At 30.2% G+C, this 21,950-nt stretch overlaps 1 protein-coding gene across 1 annotated transcript; it reads left to right on the forward strand.

The window, feature by feature from the left end:
* The first annotated feature begins 17 nt into the window (after nucleotides 1–17).
* On the forward strand, nucleotides 18–21,729 carry LOC143263923 (innexin shaking-B). Its single transcript, XM_076532228.1, has 4 exons — nucleotides 18–6,680; nucleotides 9,761–9,891; nucleotides 16,717–16,942; nucleotides 21,503–21,729. The coding sequence occupies exons 1-4, from the start codon at nucleotides 6,492–6,494 to the stop codon at nucleotides 21,638–21,640; spliced, it is 684 nt and encodes a 227-aa protein (XP_076388343.1). The 5' UTR covers nucleotides 18–6,491; the 3' UTR covers nucleotides 21,641–21,729.
* Nucleotides 21,730–21,950: the final 221 nt, after the last annotated feature.

Here is a 21,950-nt window from a genome sequence, read left to right on the forward strand (position 1 = left end):
TTTTAATATTTTTGCATATGTCTGTGACTCTACAACATTCTTCAAGATGACAATACATTTAACAAATTCATTTCTGAATTTGTTAAGTACAACAAATTTTGTTTTAACCATAAAATTGGTATTTTAGTATATCAGATCAAAATTTTGTTCTTTTTTTGTTAGAAACAGAAACATGTAGTATTTAAACAAAATTATAAATTCAAATACTGATAGTGAAAAATATAGTTAAAATATTTATTCTTATTGTACATAAATTAAATTTTTTATTATTTAATGAATTCAATTTTAATAATTTTTTTTCTATAAGGACCTTGATATCATGTAGGTTAAGATTGTTTATTTACAAAATTTCATTGAAAATAATGTAATTAAATGGTGACTGCAAAATTGAATAATGATTATTAATTAATACTAAATCATAAAGTTTCAAAAAACATCATCATTAAAAATAGTGCATTTTAATAAAATATACGGGATGATTCGTGTAACGTATTCACAATTTCTTAAATAATTTATCAGACAAAGTTGATACACGAAATTAATTAGTCTAATCGACCGTCAATTATAATAATTTAAATTCTCGAAGCATTTTTTGTTTTTGAAAATAGCAAGTTACTTTAATTTTTATAAAAATGGTATATGTAGTTAAGTGATGACGATGCAATACGTTATACTTTATAAAGAAATATCAAATCATTTATGTCACGAAATAATTCGGGTTAGCATATTTGCGAAATTAAGATATTTGAAAATTGAAAAAATTGGAAAATTTGGAAATGTGAGGATTTGGAAGGGTTGAAAATTTGGAAATTTAGTAATTTGGAGATTTGAAAAGATTTGAATTTGGGAATTCGGGGAATTTTGAGATGTGGTCTTTGGAAATTTAGGTTTCTAGAAATTTGATAATTTGGAGATTTGGATATTGGGGTCTTTAAAAAATAATTTTAAGAAAAAAAATACACCGACTTCGAAATGCACTAAAAAGTATAAAATAATTTCTATTTCATTCAATCATACAATTACGTCACAGATATGAATGAAACCTATTTACTCGTTAGGTAGTATATTAAATACAGTTCAACCTTTTCGGAGGCGGCGCAAAATTAAAAGATTTTCTTGAACATGTCAACCTTTGGACAGCCGAACAAGGCAAAGCTTGTATAGCTATTTTTTTTCTATACATATAACTCGACAGCACGCCGCGAAGTAGGTGTTAGTGCGTATAGAATGTAACTATGGTCTATCTAGATTCATAGAGTATGCGACGGAAAGACTCGATCGCCGCATATACTATAAAGATAGAGCCCATCTGCCGCAAATTTGATAGTTCCCGCGTCGTGGGCTCCGTTTATAGGTTCTTAGATCCATGGCTTCCACACGCGAACGAAGTCGATTCAATTTCATTTATATCAGAAAGGTTGGGAAATGAAGATGCAGTCGTTACATTTACATATATTACCAGATATATCTATAATGGTTCGTATTCTTTCTCAGGATTTATTAATTTCCAATACGCCATACCACAATCAACTGGTTATTGACAGCAACGTTTAGTGAGGTATTTTTAATTTTGCGCCGCCTCCGAAAAGGTTGAAATGTATTTAATATACTACCTAACGAGTAAATAGGTTTCATTCATATCTGTGACGTAATTGTATGATTGAATGAAATAGAAATTATTTTATACTTTTTAGTGCATTTCGAAGTCGGTGTATTTTTTTTCTTAAAATTATTTTATTTCACGCTTTTTAGTGAATGGGGAGAATTGTATAGGATACTGTAAGACAGTTCTTCCGGGCTTTTTTTTATCTGCGTAAATGCCATGAGCATAATTAAGTAAAGGACAACATGGATATTCGTTTTTCAATTTTGTTTGTAACAATAATCCTTTGCAACTAAAAAATGAAAAAATTTTTGGTAATGGTACCAATGGGGAGTCAGACTCTACAAGATGCGAAAGGCTTTGTTCCGATCGGACCACCCACCTAGGAAAAACCGGCGAACATGCATAGAAAAAAAAATAAGGGACACTCTTTCAGGGACAAGTTCAATCTAATTACATCATGATTGAGGGTGCTTCATCCATTTGTTCTTTGTTAACTTTCTTTGCAAAAATTTACTGCGCATGTGTATCTCTTACGGTTTAAAACTGCGCAATGGTCAAAGTATCCGTAAAATAATAGCAGATACTGCGCAACAAATTTTCTAACAAATCAAATTGATGCATTTTTAGAACGATAAGGAGACTGTACCAAGCAATGGGAATAATACACCAACGTCAACGTGAACTCATCTTGCTGTATAAGTCGCGTGTCAGAGCGGTAAAGCTTAGTTAGTGTTTTGGTACAGTGCATTGTAATTGCCCTTTCTTGTCTTTCCCGTGCATAGCACGGGGCGTTCCACTAATATTAATAACAATAGTTTTTCGCTAATATCACGAAAACTAGAGTTTTCCGTCAATTTTGCATAAGGAAAAACTCGTTCAGAATCATGCCACTAATAACGTATTATGTAGAAGGATATTAAAATCGTTCGAAGTTGGTTTCAAAAGTTAACAACAATTTTCGCTAATATCTCGAAAACAAAAGCTTTCTGTCAATTATGCAAAAGGAAAAAGTTGTCCAGAACCACGCCCCTAATAACATATTCGAAGGACATTAGAATCGTTCGAAGTTGATTTCAAAAGTTAACAACAATTTTTCGCTAATATCTCGAAAACAAAAGCTTTCCGTGAAATTTGTACATGAACAAAATTGTTCAGAATCATGTCCGTGATAAGATATTAAAAGTGCACTAAAATCGAGAAAAGTTTATTTCAAAAGTTGCCGGTTTTTTTGCAATAACAATACTTTGCAATTAAAAAATGAAAAATTTTTTGATAATGGTACCAATGGGGTGTCTGTACCTACCAGATGCAAAAGGTTTCATTCCAATTGGTCCATCCAGCTAGACCTAATCGGCGAACATACATAGGAAAAAAAAAAAAAATGTACTGATCGAATTGAGAAACCTCCTCCTTTTTCGAAGTCGGTTAAAAATTAGAAAATCTGGAATTTAGAAATTCGAGGACATGTAAGTTTAGTATTTAAAGAACTGAAAAAAACTGCGTACTAGAAAATTTGAAAGCCAGAAAATTGAGAAATCCAAAATTTGAGAATTGAGGGTTTGGGAATTTAAAACTTTGGTACTTACAGATTTGGACCTTTGGAAATTTCAAAATTTCACAACGTAAAAACTTAATAATTTTTCATTTTAAAATTTGTAGATCTGGAAATTTGAAAGATTTCGATGGTTAGAAAAGTTCTATAACGTTCTATATCCCTGTTATTCCAAGCTCTAATAGTAAAAAGAAGGGATACAATAAAAAAGAATAATAAATTCCATATTATGCACAGTGATTGAAATTCATATACTTTATTTTTCGAAAACTGAACATTTCATTGTTTACATATAACTCGGATAGTATTAACATTGAATTTTTCAATTAGTAAAAATATCTTGAATCGGTCGGAAAATATTAGGAAAATAAATGTTATTATTGCATTTTAAATTTCCCTAAAATATAAATATGAACACCGTTACATGTAAAAAAATAAAGATAATTATTGGAAGTGGTTTAGACATCTCATTGCTTCAAAAAAAATAGTGTTTAGAGCACGTAAACTTCATGATATAAATTTTGAATATTATTGTTAATACATATTTTAAACATTTATACCTGAAAGCGGGTGAAGGGATCGAGTTGACGATAAAACTAAATGTAGCGATCGGATGACACATTTATTTTGAGTTAGCGTTTCCTGAAATGTCCTCAGCACAATGACGTGTTAAATATTATAGGCCATGGACCGTAGACCCATTAAAATCAGCGATGGGAACATGAGTCTTTTAATTTCTTCAAAATATTTAGGAATTTAATTGTCCGAAGATTACATTTTAATGCATCTTTAAGCAGTTTCACATAAATATATTCAAGAAATGAAAATGAACAAATAAAAATGTTCAGAATCAGTGTAAATTTGTCTTCACTTTTTTTGCACAAATTTTAAGTTAATTAAAAAGAAAATACGATCATAACTTTATTGACATGTAGTTTCTAATAACTTTATTGAAATTTGCTTAACACTAGAACTACCAACCAGTCAAAATGACTGATTTCATATTTCTCATTTTATATTACAAAATTTTATTGTTGTGATTTTATGGAAATGTCTGTCATATTTTGTTGAGGTAAAAACTAGTTTTATATGTTACTTGATGCTTTAGTATTTATTCATTTCCCTTTTCATTTTATTTTTCATTCCTCGATAAACGAGCATTTAATTATTAAGGTAGTTCTACTGCTAAAATGTAAGCAGATGATTTTTGAAATTTACAAAACGTTAATCATATCATAATGCTAATAAACTCATTGAATATCATAATATTTAATGAACACAGCAAATGGAAAGCATTTGCTGAAGATATATTCAGTTGAAGATAAATTCACATATGAATTTCACATAATTGTAGAAGGACATAATATTAATTATTTAAAAAACTATGAAGATGATTTACTGTAAAATTTTATAGATAAGGATTCAAGAATGAGATAAGCTTCATTTTTCATTTTAATAATTCGTTTCGAATGATTGAAAAAAAATATTTATTTTCTGCTTATTTTATATTATTATAATGTTTTACTTACTCTGTATGTACTGTACTTTCAATTTTTTGACTAAAATGTTTACTTGTCATATTTACTAATGTCTTAACTTTTAAATTTAACAATAGCAATACAACCATTTCAAGGATTAGAATATTCAAATTTTAAAATGGGAGACCTACAGCATATCTTCACTCTTATTGAAATTATATATATCACCAGTATTATACAATTTGTAGTTTTTCACAGTATTGTCAATATTACTAAAATTTACTGGAAGTAAATTACACCATTTCGGTAGATCACACTTTCAAAATAAACCTCTTTCCAATGTCGTTAATCACCCAAACTTCCATCGCTCAAATATTAGCAAATTTCAATTATTTTTGCTATAGATTGTTTACAAATAATATATTAAGTTTTATCTATTATCCCCATTATTTTAATTTTTTTTTTTAATGAATTAGCTCCACTTTCAAAATAAACCATTTGTTAAGTTTATCAGGGTCCTAACTTTTGACTTTGACTATCATGACAATCACTTTGAGTGAAGTTTCGATTAATTCGAATTTGATGCGCGTTAAGGCCATCGCTAGATAAAGTAGGAAGCGTGAATCATGTTGTCACTCTGACACCAAAGTGAATTTTTAGGGAGAACTTCGGAAGAGCTTTGAGAGAGCCAGGGCGGGACGGGTGGTTTGAATTAGGTAGACAGAGAAGGACAAAGGTAAAAAATAGAAAAACAAAATTGGGCCGAACTGAACATCAGATGAAAAAGTAACAGTCGAGGTGTTTGTGATACGCGACGTACATTTTCTGTCGAGAGCCGGGTTTCAAAATTTATTCAAAAACTTTAAATTGTGTCTTTTAAATGATTAGTATCAACCACGAACATATTGCATTATGAGTGTCCTTACAACTCTAAAACGGATCTTAAACCTAGATTTATAAACGTTTAATGATAATTCATATTCAAATTGAAACAGAATTATTAAAATAAGGTGAAGTGGGGTAAGTTTGTAAACGGAACAAGTGCTTACACAGGCTATTTTTATTACAATATGAGCGAAATTTTTCCATTTAGTATGTTTGTTTCCTTGTTTTGTTTCACTATATCCCCTTTTATATTTCAGCTAAGAGTACTTATTTGCAGTATAGAGTACTTATATAATGCAGTAAAAAGTATTTTATAGCAGATTTGTTAATAATTCTGCTCTTACCCCATTGTACATGAAATAAAGTTTCAAAGTATTTTTAAGTTCAAGTTACGCTCTTACCCCATTTTCGGGGAAAGTGCAGAGTAGTTGATATTTTAAACAATTTCCTATCAAAATCAAAATGTACAAGGAAAATTAAGCTCCTAGTTAATATTGATTAAATAGTAGTAATTGTGCAAAGCGTTCGATATCGACAGCGTTAAGTATTTACGTAGCAGACTGAAAATACTTACGTTTAAATACCAACTTTACAAAAAGCAGTCTGCACTTACCCCACTTCATCTTAAATAAATAACGGATAATATTATGTCAACTAGCTTATACAAAAATTCTTTCCTAATGAAGGTTAACATTTTAACAAAAGCTTATAAATAATTTTCGTAATCGAACATAAGATATCTAAAATTCATTTTTGTGGGTTCCGTAAATGGTGTTAAAATATTTTAGTTATAAAATTTCTAATAAAATTTTAAATAAAATAACTCACTGAGTGAATATTTAGAAGAACATCGATTATAAGATAAATTATAAGATAAATTGTTTATGGAAAGTGAACATGAAAGTGAACAAGAATTCTGCAAGAAATCAAAGTTTGACTTCAAAAATTTGTTCTTTTTGATCATTCGAGTATGAAGCATGTGTCGATCATCAATTCTTCCGGAATCTTCGTGAATGGTAATATAGCAGAGCCTCCTGATGGGACTTTAAAGAACAAGGACTCTTTTGAATGCAGCCCTGAGACATTCACTTTGAGAAATAATAACGAACAAGGAACAAGAATGATCGATATTGTTATGAGGTTACGTTATCTCTTGAGTGTAAGTTAAAACACATTTTTAATATTTATCGTTCATTATCGTATTGGTAGTTCTACATGGTACTCTATACATGATGGTTTTTAATACTTTGTTTTTTGGATGAGGACACGTATAGGGAAAATACACCAATTAGAACATTTAAAGACTTTTTCATATTAAAATAGCGCATAATTATTTTACCATGATTAACATGAGTCGGTAAAGTGGAGTTCTCTAGATAAGGACCTCACAGAAATGTAACGTACCCACACAGCATAGTGAAGTAGATGGGATTTGGAAATTAATAGGGCTTTCTTTTTGCGACTGATCTGTACGCGTGGTCTTTTTATTTTGCTCGTGTCCCTTACAATATCCGGGGACCCACGCCGTGTTTTGCAAAACAATTGAAAACGATCCTACCAACTACTATACAGGGTGTCTCACAATTACTGTAGGTCTGAAATAGGGGGTAGCTGACGTGATTCTCAAGAAGATGAGGGTTCGCAAAAATGGGGTTTAAACCTTTGTTTTTGAATTGTTAATCCTTTGCGCTATGACTTATTTGTCAAGTGCGTCAGTCAGAACTGACTAATTACAGCTACAATATTAAAACAGACAAAGGAATTTGAAATGTTATGTCAATATGTTATTATACAATAACTACATTAATTGTGAGACACTCTATATACAAACTTACAAGTTAATGCTTAAATTAACTGCGACTAGATGGCACGTCGATGCAATTCGGTTGGTGACACTGGTCGCTAAAGAAACCTTTGGACTAATTAGCATTAGCCTAAGAATGGTTAAAAATCTATAATAGTTTGATAAAGTCAAAACAATTCGAAGTTAATTGGTTTTGCACTATGATGTATTTCGATTAATACTATAGTCAATTAAGCTTATAAAATCAACTATAATTATTGAATTGAATCGAAATGTTGTAGTAGCGCCATATAGCGGCAGTGTGCAGGAACTAATGAAACTACAGTTTCATCCTGTTTGCCGGAGAGATGGCGCAACTTGGTCCATTTTCATTTCCATTTTGAAAATTCGTTTAAATGTTAAAGCCTAATTAAAACTTCGGAATGTTTTGATTTTACGAAACAATTATCAATTTTAAACAATTCGACGAAACTTCGGAAAACTATTTCCTTTTTTGTAAAAGAAAATATCTGTGAGAAATCTCTATCTGGCTGAATGCATAATAAAATACATCAAATTGTTTTTATAAACGTGATAAACGTAAAATTGAGAAAATTTCATTTTATAGACATATGATACGTATTGTAGTCAAAAATTTTAGTCAACAATTTTATTTACAAAAATTTATTTTTCTTTTATAATTTAAATTGGTCCTAATAACTTTTTAAACACACAAACACTAAATTTTTAACTCTAGTTACAAATTAATTAATTATTAGAACATCAAATAATTTCAGCATACTTAATTAATAATATCTATAAAGATATAAATAATAATACAAAGTGGTAAAAATATGACATAAATAAAAGTAAAATACAAGCATGAATGAAAGTTGAAACTAACATTACCATTAACTAGCTTGATAAGTAATATAATTTGAAAATGTATGATTGGAATTAGGACCGATGCGAGACAGATTTAAAGATTCAATGACTTATATTGTAGAAAACATTCTTGCGAAAGCATATACAAATTTATTAATAGCGTTACCAATAATGTTAACTACGACAGTAATTGTGACTTAGATCTCATAGTTACTTGATTCTGAAACTAACAAAAAACTATCTGCGATCGTCAACAAGCCAAGAACGATTTATATCTCTGCCTGTCCTTTCAATAGAATGTGAAATAGCAGATTCAATAAATTTTTATGATATAATTCATCTTATGTGGCACAACCGAGCAGGAGATGATACTACATGTAAAAGTGAGTCGAAAAAAAAAAAATTTTTTTTCGTTTATCGTTTCATATTTGAGAGAATCAAGTTCAAGAATTCTATCCAGTGCGCGTGCACTATATCACCTTTAGGTTTAAATATGCATTATAAATAAGAAATGTTCATGTTAATGATAATATTATTTATTGCGATAATAGTTCTGGTACTGGTATTATGATGAGTACTAAATTTTCGTATACTTATCTTAGAATTATTAGCAACTGTATTAAGAACTTCTGTTTCTAAATTTAGGGATTTTTTACTGCTATCAGACATATATTAATTGTGAAAACATCACACTTAATTAATCTTTGCTCTGTCGTGTATATCACTCTTCTGTGCAGATAGCGACGATTTGGAAATAGTTGCCTATAATATTCAGCTGTTGCTGTTGTACTTCCATGACAAGTTCCTGAAGCTCTTATATCGACATATTCGCGGTTGCTATGATTAGACATTGTTACAGCTTGCCTGATCGAAACAGAATAAAAGTAGAAGAAAGTCGTATGGTTGAAGAAGAGATATAAACATTAGAAACGTCAATATTAGAATACAAAAAGAAACTTGTAGCGAACAATGACTTGGAGAGATAGTCCGGTGCACGCGTATTATATCTTGAAAATGAAGCCTTAAACGAAAAAATGTTATTCCTTTTTTCGACTTATTTTTCTATGGAGAATCACTCTCTACTCGGTTGTACCACCCGTCTGACCACATCCTGATGTATGTAGTATTCTTTGATAATTATATGTATAATAGTATTATGTCGAAACAAGTAACAGCTTCAAGCTTCGAAATTAGCAAATTTTTATCCTCACTTTTTCAATTAAAGTCGAAACTAATAATTTTTACGGTTATCCGAACAATTTAGTGAAAAGAAGACAAAACATGTATATTGTTTTCTCACTCTAACACACAGCGATATAAAAAACAAAAGTAAGCCTACCGCCGAAATAAGCAACTGTCCCGTCCCGAGCGTGTTGCTTATTTCGAGGCAATACATTCTTTATACTGCACTACATATAATAAATCATTTTTCATTGTGAAATTTAAGTATCGGATTTAATTGCGTAATCTGACGCCGTAAAATTTTTGAATCCGGCCCCGCAAAAGGTCACGTCGGTTCTCTTTTAAAATATATGAATAATGCAATAAATGAAATGAATATAAATTTGCAGGTATCCAAAATAAGGAACGACGGCGCCATTTTCAGGCTTCATTCATTAACAACAATTTTGATCCTGACATTCTCTCTAATCATCAGCAGTAAACAAGTTGTAGGAAATCCAATAGAATGCATTCACACAAGGTATGGTATGTTTACGATAAACATATAATACTTTTTTAAATTATCCTCAAAATTTGATTGACTTAACGTTTAGTTAAATTACTGTTATATATTTTTAACAGCTTTGATTTTAACAGAATAATTGTACAAAAAGAAATAAATCAGAAATTTTCAACTTGTAATTATTGCTAGGGAAAGTAAATTAATTTAGTATAATATTTACATCTGCTTGTCAAAAATCAGTTTTTGAGTATTTTATCTCATTTTGTTCAATTTTTAAGTGTTAATTTTGTTCCACCTAAGTTTTGTTTTTTTAGCCGCACACTTATTAGCGCTTGATGACCACTTATATTTAAATTCAAATTAAATTATAAAAGTAAATAAATAGTGGATACTATGTAAACTAACTTCTTTATCTCGAAGAAGGTTAACAGTTTGCAAAAAACTTTTTCATAATTTCCGTAATTTAAAATACGAATTTTTATGTCCGTCGTTTTGATGGGTTTCGTTTTAGTGTTGACATTGAAAATAAAGTTTTGAACAATAAAATTGTTATATTGTGTACTATTCATGCTGTTCACGTAGCAATTCAGAACAAATCTAGAGGAAACCCAGAGCATATAAAAATAATTAAGGAAAAAAATAATTAAAAGGAAAATGGCCATTTATGTATTTCTTAATTTTTAGGGATTTTTGGAGATTTGTAGATTTCGAGATGGGTCAGAAATTTAGGGACACTGCAATTGGGGAATCTAGGGAATAGCGAACCAGGAATTTAAGATCGCAGAAATTTACGAATTTTGGGATTTTCGGTGCTAGAAATTTGGAGATATACGAATTTAAAGGTATAGGTACTTTGAGGACGTATTCGGAGATGTAGGTATTTGGGGACTTTGGAATCTGGGGATTTACGGATTTGGGAGTCTAGAGATTTTACAATTCGGAGTTCACATTTCGGAGATTACATATTACAATTTTAGAAATTCGGAGACCTACATTAGACTTTATCCATATTTCTGCACATTCCATATTTCCTACCTAAAGCATTCTAAGTTTTGTATTTTTCTTCAAAGGTAAACAACATATTCAACTTTAAACTACTCAAACTATTAAAAAAAATTAAAGAATTATGTGTTATGTTAACTAAAGAGGACAGATTACAGTACAGAACATATACAATATATGTATCTACATATTTACTAAATTATTCACAAAATGAACATCTATGATAATGTAACAAAATATAGCGTTAAATAATTTTTTTCAAGAGAAAATTAATACGAGTTGATTTTATTGGTATGCAAGCTGATGTATCGTATAAATTATTGTATTAACAATGTTACACAAAATATAAAATGGTTCACAAAAAAAAAATTTTCTTGAAAATTGATAGAGATTTGCAGGTGCTGAGTGCGATGATTACCTTCATTTCTTTTTCAATAAAGTAGTAAGATGTTTTTCATTTTGTGATAGCTAAAAATAATTTTTATTCGAAGCGTTTCCTCATATTTTATATGTTTAATGAGATATAAAGAATGTTCCACTCGAACTCTGAAGTTTAGAAATCAGATCTTCAGACTCCTCGACACTTCAGACTATTTTTATGGGGTTATATAAAACGACAAATGATGGTTACCGCTAGACGTATAAAAGAAGATAAGAAAACAAAAATATTGGTACTTTATGCATGTATATTAGTATAGTACACTACTGGTCAATATTATAAATTCATTTCAATAATGATTGGTTTACTGTTCTTAGAATTATTGTTTCTTCCCAGCATATTATTTATTGCAGTTTATAGTAGGAGAAAAAAGGTCCATTCAAAATAAATTAAAAATACACATAATATTTTAGTTTCTTTACGATATAGTAATAAATTAATTGATTCTCATTTTTAGTTAAACATTCGTTAAATATTACTCGCTCTGCTGTATCATTAACAACTTGCAAACTCTTAAATATTTGTTGGCAATTTTTGTAACGGTCATTTAAAATCCATAAATCATGATGTAAATCGAGGAAATAATGTAGTAATTCGAACTGGTCAAATAAAATTAATGGCCTTTTCGTAACAAGGTCATTAAGATCTTCTGTAGGCGATGAATATTGTCTGGAAGCAAGTAATATCTAAACTTTGAAAAATCATTAAATAAGTTTGCTGTTTTTAGACACTATTTTCAAGTAATTAACCTTGCTTATTATTTATTGATTTCTTAACTATGTAAATAAGGTTAAATCAGCTGATTGACATAGTTGTGAGACTTAATACTAATATTTAATTTTATGCAATTTTATCACATTTTATCACATTTGTAATCATTTGAATTGTAGTTAAAAATCGACAGGATAAAAAATCTGACAGTAATAAAAAATTGCTACGAGCGATTTCTTAAATTAAAAATTTGTTGAGTTTTAACTTTGAGAAGACTTTCTTGCAACATATATTAGAGGGACCGAAAAGTAATCAAAATTTTGTTTACTGGCGAAAAACATTTATTTATTAAAGGAATCTTAAATGCTAATCAACAAAATAATTTCCATCATTTTCTAACGCTTGTTGCCAGTGTAAAGGCAATTACTGGATTGCTTTTTTGAAAAAATCCTTCGATTTTTCATTGAAAATCTTTGAAGTCATCGTAGAAATTTTGAATACTTTCCGGTCTCCCTAACATTAATATATTATTAGAGGGTGAACAAACTTTGTATTACTCGGATTAAGATACATTTAAAGTAATATAAACAACAAGAACAATAATAATAACAATATTTATATGACATTTATACATAGAACGAGCTTAACTCTGTTTTGGAGAGGATATCACAGTGACGTTTAAATCAGTGCGTACACGTAACAAACTAATGGTTCATATTTTACTGTCATTTCGAGACATTTTGCATTTTAGTATCGCGAAGCTACGGCCTTTGAGAGGTCTAATTCTTGCCGCAACCATAAATCTTTAACCCCTGCTCTCGCGATTTCGTAACCGCGGCTTAAGCTCTGCAAGCTTAATGATGATCCGATGCTCCAGATGTTGTACGCGTATTTTTGTGTTGCGCAAACCACACTAAAATATGTGATTCTTGGCGATTTGCTCGTAGAATATGAAATTAACGCTCACTTAGAGGAAATGAAGAGCGTCACTGACTTTAAATCGTGAGTTTTTTCGCTCCGGATATCAGTGGGTTGATTCAACTCTGCTAATTTTATGTTTACTGTTTTTATGTATTTCTCTTTTTAATGTTTTGAGATGTTTGAGTGAAATTTTTTGGTAATTTTTAAATGAGATTTTTTTGCAATTTTTAAATGAGAATTTTTTACAGTTTCCAGACGAAGTTTTTTATAATTTTCAGACGATAATTTTTTCAATTTTCAAACGAAATTTGTTGTAATTTTAAAACGACGAGTTTGTGTAATTCTTAGACGAAAATTTTGGCAATTTTTAGACAAAAATTTTAGCAGTTTTTAGACGAAAATTTTGGCAATTTTCAAACGAGAATTTTTGCAATTTTCAGACGAGAATTTTTGTAATTTTCGGATAATAATTCTTTTACAATTTTTAAACGAATTTTTTTGTAATTTTAAAACGATAAATTTGTGAAATTTTTATATGGAAATTTTGGCAATTTTCAAACGAGAATTTTTTGCAATTTTTAAACCGAAATTTTTTGTAATATTTAAATGAGAATTTTTGCAATTTTCAAATGAAAATTTGTATAACTTTCAGTTAAAAATTATTTGTAAATTTCTAATGAAAATTTTCAATTCACTAATATTCCCTATTTAGTACATTTAATTCATTTCAATAAAATTGATAGAATGCAATTATTAGTTCGATAGAACATTTCTTGCCTTTTTCTAATTATATGAGAACAAATTTTATAGTAAATTGATATGTGTGAATCGCATTTTCAGTGATGGCAAAGAAACGTTGATTCTTGAGAAATTTGCAAGATGACTGGTACTTTTTATCGAAAAGTTATTTTTTTTATATTTTCTATTTGTTCCCATATATAAAATTATTTCGTGATTTTCTTCTTTTTTTTTGAAATTTTTTTTCCTGTATAGAAATTTCTTTGTAATATCAGGAGGGATGAATTAAAATCCAATTAAATGTTCTCGCGAATTTTTGAAAGGTAGAGATATTGTTTTTTGAAAATTTAAAGCTATCATAACAATAATAGAAAATGAAAGTATAATAAAGATATAGTAACAGGTTATGTTAAATTGTTAGTTTAAAAAATCGATTCTTGTGAAAGACTTTACATAGCACCTTTTTTCCAATCGTATTTCCAACTGTTACAGAGTAATTTATTAAAAAAGTGTTAATAGAATTTACAAAATAACTATACAAGTACTCTGTTTTAATTTAATAAAAACATCTTGCATTTATAACAATTATTTCTAATCTTTTAATAACTCTGGTTTAGACACAAAAATGTTCAGTTACCCAACTATATTTTATATTTCCAAGATCAACCAGTTTAAAATAGTTATAAAAATTTGTATTTTCGGACGTGTCGTTACATAAATTCAGAACTTTGACATTTTTAATTTTAATATTATAGTTTCTTACATTAACTCAATTTGTACGCATGTTCTACACAAGAGTTTGAAGTAGACTCTTGATGCACATGTGCCGAACGGATAAAAATAGATTAAATTGTCCACGATTGAGATTGATTCGATTAATAACAAGACCTGACGCCAGAACCAGACATTCTCGATTTCTATATAAGATTCCGATTATCTAGAATGGAAACACGTCCAGGTCGAAATGATTATTACCATCCCGCCTTTGGATCCGAACTATTAATAGAAATATGTATAATAAGAATTAAAGAGATGTAAAAGAAGAATGAAAAATCCTTAACATTCTACAATATATTACTCATACTTTAAAAATGTAAACTAAACAATTTTTATTGAAACGAATCAGAGTTTAAGATGAAAAATTTTAATTAAAAGTGACCAAATTTTAAAATAAAAAATTTTAATTAAAATTGTATCAAAATTCAAAATAACCAATTTTAATACGATCTGATCAAAATTTAAACTGAAGTGTTTTAGTTAAATTCAATTTCATTATTTGTTAATTACCTTATTTTATTATAGCTTAAAATTAATTTTGCATAAAAACATTTTAACACGTTGACCGTCTCAGACAAAAGTAATATTTGTAGACTATAACACAGATTATTAAGAACAAGAATATTTAATCTTTTAATTTCATTTTTCTATCTGATAGTATACAGATTGAAAATTGGAGTTTACAAGAATCGTATTAAACTTTCTATAATCTTTTACTTCGGAAGTGACGGTAATAAGCAAAATTAACAAAGTGGCCAATATCTCAAAAAGTATGATAGGGGAGGGTAGCCTAATTTGGACCGTAGCCTAATTTGGACCACTGTAGTATCCAAAGATTGATAAAATCTGTGTGATTTTAGATAGGCAACTTGTTATACGTAGATGTAGACGAGGTTAATGCAATCGTGTTTTTGAAGAAACGTCTCGAGGTTACATTGAGAGAAGTGTTATTTGTTTGACTACGAACAAACTTTGTTATTTTGATGTAAGATTGAAAGCCATTAAATCGTCCAAACGTAAGTAATTACAGGTCTTATTATATCATCACAAAGCTTACTTATCTATCTATAATTTCCTGTTACAATTTTATGAGGTTATGTTAGTCTGACGTTTTTGTATAATATTAAGTATAAAATATTCAAGTTGTAGAAGTTGGACCGAAAACAGTTGCCGAAATTGGACCGGTTCAATTTCGACAACCACATTACAACTTCTAGCAGTGATGATGAAGAAGATAGAAGTGACAACGAGAGTAAACAATTTAGGAGAGTTCTTGAAGAAATATCACCGCGAGCAAAGAAAAATCAAAATCCAGATGGTCCTTCGTCTTCTTGCAGTGCGCCAATAGCCCAGAAAGCAGTGAAAATAACAAGCAGTCCTTACAAATCGCAGTTAGACCGAATAAACGTAAAAAACTTTAAAGAAATAAGTTCACCAAACTTTGACAAAATGCCGAAACATAAAAAAGAAAATGGTGGTTTATGGTTTTGTACATTGTGTGAAGAAACCAAGAAAGAAAATATGATACAATGTATGAAATGTCGTACTTGGATTCATACTCCGTGTACTGGAGTTAGTGCTGCAGTTAAAACGTTCTATTGTTGTAATTGTCGTTAAAAAAGCTAATGGTTCAATTTAGGAAGCTAGCGGTCCAAATAAGGAAACCGGTTTCCTAAATTGGACCGATGACTAGATTTTTTTGACTTTATTTTTTACTATTATAAATGGTATTTAAAATTTCATAAATGGTTTTATTTTGAAGGTACCCTTAGTGAGTTTCTTTTCTACTACTTAATTTTTATGGACACTTCTTCCATGCTTTTATATAGTGAATAATATAAAATTGGTCCAAATTAGGCTACCTTCCCCTACTTTGCATAAAGATATACATATACATATAGCTGAATATGTTCTAAATGACCTCTTCTGTCATTCCTTGCAAACTTTCTATCGACTTATCTAGCAACGTGTTTAAATAAAATGTAAAGTCTAAAAGTATAGGTTGTGCTTAATCAATGTTTCCTAATTCATTGCACTCTCTTATACTTTAGAAAACAGTTCGTTTGCTTTGCTGCTGTTCCTCTCTTTCTCTTTAAATGTCATTGCATTCTGTATATTTTATTAAGTATTTTATTTAGCAGTTTATGTTATTTCCTGTTCTGCAATTTTATTATTGCCTTCTGCTTATTTTATTAAGTACCTTAAAAATCAGTTAATTTTGTTATTACGTTATAATATTTACCTTATTAATGCAGAGAAATACCTGTGGAAGCTTTCAATTCGTACTGTTGGATACACAGTACTTATTTTGTAACTGGAGCGATGCTTGGAAATGTCGGAGTCAACGTTGCAGCACCTGGAATTGCGCCATCTTACCAGAGTTTCCAGCCGAATCGATCTGAACGGCGTAAAAATGGCGCCCAAATGACGACCAAGAACGTCAAATACTACCAATGGGTCCTTTTTGTCCTGGTATTTCAAGTGAGTACATCTTTGTTTCTTACTAATAGTTATTATAAAATTATTTGGAAGAACGTTATGGTTTACGTTAAATTATAACTGATATTTTTTCAAGAAGGCCATATTACTTTTTCACTGTGCAATTTGTAAAAGTTAACATGAAATCTTTGAATGTATAATGAAGTTAGAAATGAAGTTAAGAAATAAATAAATAAACGATAAATTAATATATTGTCGCTGGCCATCGAATTAGGGCTACGTACAAAAATTTCACTTTTATGGCAACAGCATTATATCATATATCGAAAATTCCTTTAGGTCATGCAAATTATTACTAAATACGTTGATAACGATATACATATATATAGCAAATTAATTTTTTTTAATTTTTGGTCTTTAAATAGGAGCCTATAAACAGCGCCTTTAAACATAAAAGCCTATGTTCCTTGCGGCGGTGATTAGAACCGCGTCATGCTCATATTTGCGACGCTTAAAACAATTATTGAGAAATAAATTAATGGCATACGAAGAGGTATAAAATGTCAAGAATATTGTAAGAAAGTTTGTAATTATCTCCATTAATTCCGGAGATATTCCCAAAAGTATGATTTCAGCCCTTAACTTAGAGTGCTATTTTCACCCTTTCAATGTGAACGATGACCGATAAAAAAAAATACGTATGAAATATTTTTTTGCGTTCTATATCATATTAAAGCGCATCAAAATCGGCGTGTATCGATTGGGTAATATCCCTTGTAAGAAGTGAATTAGACTTCGAACAGCTAGAGTTTATTTTGCAATGTACTTGAATGACTGTTAGTTCGAGAGTATCTCTTCAAAGATTTTTTACGTTATATGTATAAAAGCGCGGAGTAGGCATACAATTATTGTGACCTTGATGAGGGAAAACAGTTTTTAATTTCTTATTGGTGTAGAGAAACTTCAGGCGAAGATGGAAAACTAAGTGTATGTGTGCAGTAAGTCTGTGCTTCCCCAAAATTGACCGTAGCAAGTAATAAAGCCAAGCAATACCTCGACAAGAATAGAAAACTGCAAACAAAAGACTCTACTGCTGAGGTTAAGGGTTCTGATGTGGCTAATAATAAACCAAAAATATTCAGCAAAATGTGGTTTTATTAATATTTGAGTCTTATTGAGATTTTTGCTAATTTCAGAACTTGGAGGTGTGGAAATTTGACGATTTGGAGATTTAGGAATTTGATTGATTGATTGATTATTGTTGTGGGTGTCGAGTACTATGGTCATTAGCCCGATTTAGGAATTTGGCAATCGATTGATTTAGGGATTTAAGGATCTAAGGATTTGAAGATTTGACGATTATGGGACTTCATAGTTTAAGATTTTGGGAATCTAGGTATTTGGAGATGTCAAGATTTGGGAATGTAGGGATTTCAGAATTTAGGAATTTAGAAACATGGGATAGTGAAAATTTAGCTTTCTCTCTGGACCTTTACTTCGAGGTCCAGAGATTTACAGGTGTAGGGATATGGATTCGCGGAATTAGAAATGTAGGAACGTAGAAATGTAGTGATTTAGGAATTCGGAAACTTGCGAATTTAACTATTTAGAGGTGTAGTAATTTGGGGATATAGGGACTTAGGGACGTAGGAATTTGCGGATGTAGGCATTTGGGGATGTAGAGATTTAGAATGCGGGGATTTGACGATGTGGATATTTAGGGAAGTAGAAATTAGGAAATGCAGGGATCTGGGGATGTAACGATTTTGGGATGTAGGGATTTGGAAATGTGAGGATTTGAGGAATTGGAAATGTAGGGATGCAGGAATTTGGGAATGTAGGGATTTGAGGATGCAGATATTTCAAGATTTAGAAATTTGAAAACCTGAGAATTCGTGAATTTATCTAGTTGGAGGTCTAGAAATTGGGAGATGTACGGATTTGGGGATGTTGAAAAGAAAATTGTTTCTTCCCTTTCTAACCTTCCTTTTCCAACAATAAACCTAATACAGACTAGGTAAGAAAAATTCGACTACCTAGTGGAAAAACTATAAGCATCAGTTACTGGAATAATGTAGACTCGGCTTGAAGAACTATTGATTTGTTCTTCTACAAATGTGTTTGAACTACAAATGTGTTTGAAAGGACGAAAAACTGTTAAACCACTGCATCGCTTCAAAAAATATTATACTAAGGACTAATTCGCTCGCTGTAATATGCATTCCAAGACCTAACATTGGTTGAATCGGATGGGTGTAATGTACGTGGATCAACACGTTTTCCTAATGAAACACGTGTTGCCGGAGAAAGCACACAAATAGAACTCGCTAGTACGAATATGATTGATTTGTGTTTAAGGAGTCGGAAAACGGGAAGTGAGCTGATTGACGTGTAGGTGTTTCTAGTCGTTTGGACCGAGCACAAGGCGAAATTGATTATTTTCTTTTTCACGATACGCATTGCCTTTGAATTGCGTTCGTGCGCCGGTTCAAAACGACAAAAGCGTTAAACTTCTTTTTCCATAGTTGTATATGTTTCTTTTCAATGCAGCGAATCAATTTTATCTTGTTGTTAATTTTTACCGTTATTGAAATAATCAAACCGGATGAAAACATACATTAATTATTTTGTGTTGTAGAAATTGTTTTGAGGCGCTTTTATAAAAATATACGTTGATATTTGTGGAGATAAAATGAACTGATTGATTGTTCTTTGTTGACAAATATTATTAATGTATTCTGTTTATAAAAATTTAGAGATTCAAGGATTTAGGGATTCAGAGGTCTGAAGATTTAGGAATTGGGGGATATGGAAAAGGAACTTAAGGGGTAACGCCACTCTAGAAGTCAGAAAAAAAGGTGATATTCGGGAATTTTTAAAGTAATAATCGTACAAGTTATAAAGTCAGAATAAAAAAGGCCTTATTATATATGTTTTGAAGATGGTTTGTAAATTTTTAGAAACAATTTGGATTAAAAATGGCGGCTGCAGGTGCTGGCAAGCAACAACACCATTTTTTGAAAGGGCTTTATGGCCGGACTGTTTTTTCATTAACGCATGGTCCTAAATCAAAAAATCCAAAAATTTCTCATATTATATACCAAAATCTATGGAACATCGTACGGAAATTAAAAAATATTAATAATTGTTAATTTAGTGTAGATATGAACAAAAAGTTTCGAAAAACGGCAGAAAATTAGGCATTAAATTGTTAATAAAAAGTTAAGTAGTTAATTAATCAAAAAATCCGTACGATGTTCACTGCATTATACTATTTTACACCTCTCCACGAAATTTCAAGTCGATTAGTTAAAAACTTTTCGAGTTATTTGTCCGGCCAGTTCAAATAAAGTGATTTCGAGAAAAACGCGTTTAAAGTTTTGATTGCCATTCAGCATAAGAAATTTGTTATATAACTTTAATCAGCGATGCCTGCACCATACATTTGGCCTTCTATATTAACATCCTCCATGTCCTCTTCCTTCTTATTGAATCTAAGATTCAATCTCGACATTTTTGAAGCTTCATTCAAAGATTGTTCTGAAAACTCTACGCATCGGGCGTCGGTTTGTAGGCAAAAATTGTAAAAAAATTCGTTTGCGACCTGCCCCTCACCTAAAACTTTTTTCTCATATTCTATACATAATAAAGCATCATTTAAGCAAAAAAAAAATTTTCGACTTTTTCAAAATTCTAGAGTGGCATTACCCCTTAAGGATTTGGGTATTTTTATATTTATACACTTGAAAATTTGAAAGTGTCAAATTTGGAAATTTTGAGATTTAAACTTACAAATTGAGAAAATTAGGAATTTTTATAGTTTGAAAATATCAAGCTCCAAACTTCCAAATTCCAAATTTTGGAATTTTGAAATTTTGAAATTTTGGAATATTGGAATGTTAGAATTTTGGAATTTTGGAATTTTGGAATTTTGGAATTTGAGAATTAAAAAAATAAATACTATTAAGAATTTTCTAAATTTTCTAAATTCTGAAATTACTAATAGCTGAAGTTCTCAAACTTTGACCTCCCCAACATTTTAGATTTCCAACTTCCTAAATTTTCAAATTTCTGAACTCTCAAATTTTAAAGTTAGGAAATCATCCAATCCTAAAATTCCTAAATTTGTAAACCCTTAAATCGTCAAATCTCTAATTTCTAAATCTTCAAATTTCCAAATCTTCAAATTCTCACATTTCTACATTCTCAAATTCTCAAATCCCTAAATTCTCAAATCTTCAAATTTTTAAACCCCAAACTTTCCAAATTCTTATATCATCAAATTCCTAAATTTCCAAGTTTCCTAATCTAAAAATTCTTCAATTAAAAAAGAAAACGCTTCTCCGCAAATTTTTATAATTCAATCAAATTACTTAAACAAATATTTGCAACGTATAAATATGTGACTTCTCAAAATGTTTCATAGACTTCAAAGCTATATTTCCTAAACATGTAACTATTAAAAATGTTTGTTTGATTTTGAAAGAAATATTCGGTTAATTGCGAAATAAAACATCCCCCCTTTGAAATACTTTGCAACATAGATAATTCTTTGTATCGTGACAGGTCTTCACATCAAGTAATTTCACTTTAATGTTGCAGTGCACTTCATGGCAACGTAAAGATACATTTGATTCGAAATTCAAAGCGGCTGAAAACGAAGAAGAGGGTGCTTTAAGCTGTAACCACCGTCGCTGCCAGGGTATTTTAATATTTCTATGGGTAGTCGATATTTTCTGAGAAAACAATCATCGCGCTTCTCCAAATAGTATTCTATGTCGCCGTGATCCTGTGAAGTTTTGATATTTCGCCTAACGCTGTCGTCGAATCACCCAAGACGGGTTCGTTTTAAATATTTTATTTCTTCAAGCTTACAAGTTTCGAATACAGTTTTGTTATTTTAGTATAATTATTACGAACGGGAGTAACTCTGGCAGAGAGAGTTACGTTCAGAAAAATTTAGAGATTTTGGGATTTAGGGATTCAGAGGCATCAGGATTTGGGAATTCGAGAATATGGAAAAGGAACTTAAGAATTTGGGTATTTTTAT

Source organism: Megachile rotundata, chromosome 5 (genome assembly GCF_050947335.1).
Source record: "Megachile rotundata isolate GNS110a chromosome 5, iyMegRotu1, whole genome shotgun sequence".
Lineage (NCBI taxonomy): Eukaryota > Metazoa > Arthropoda > Insecta > Hymenoptera > Megachilidae > Megachile > Megachile rotundata.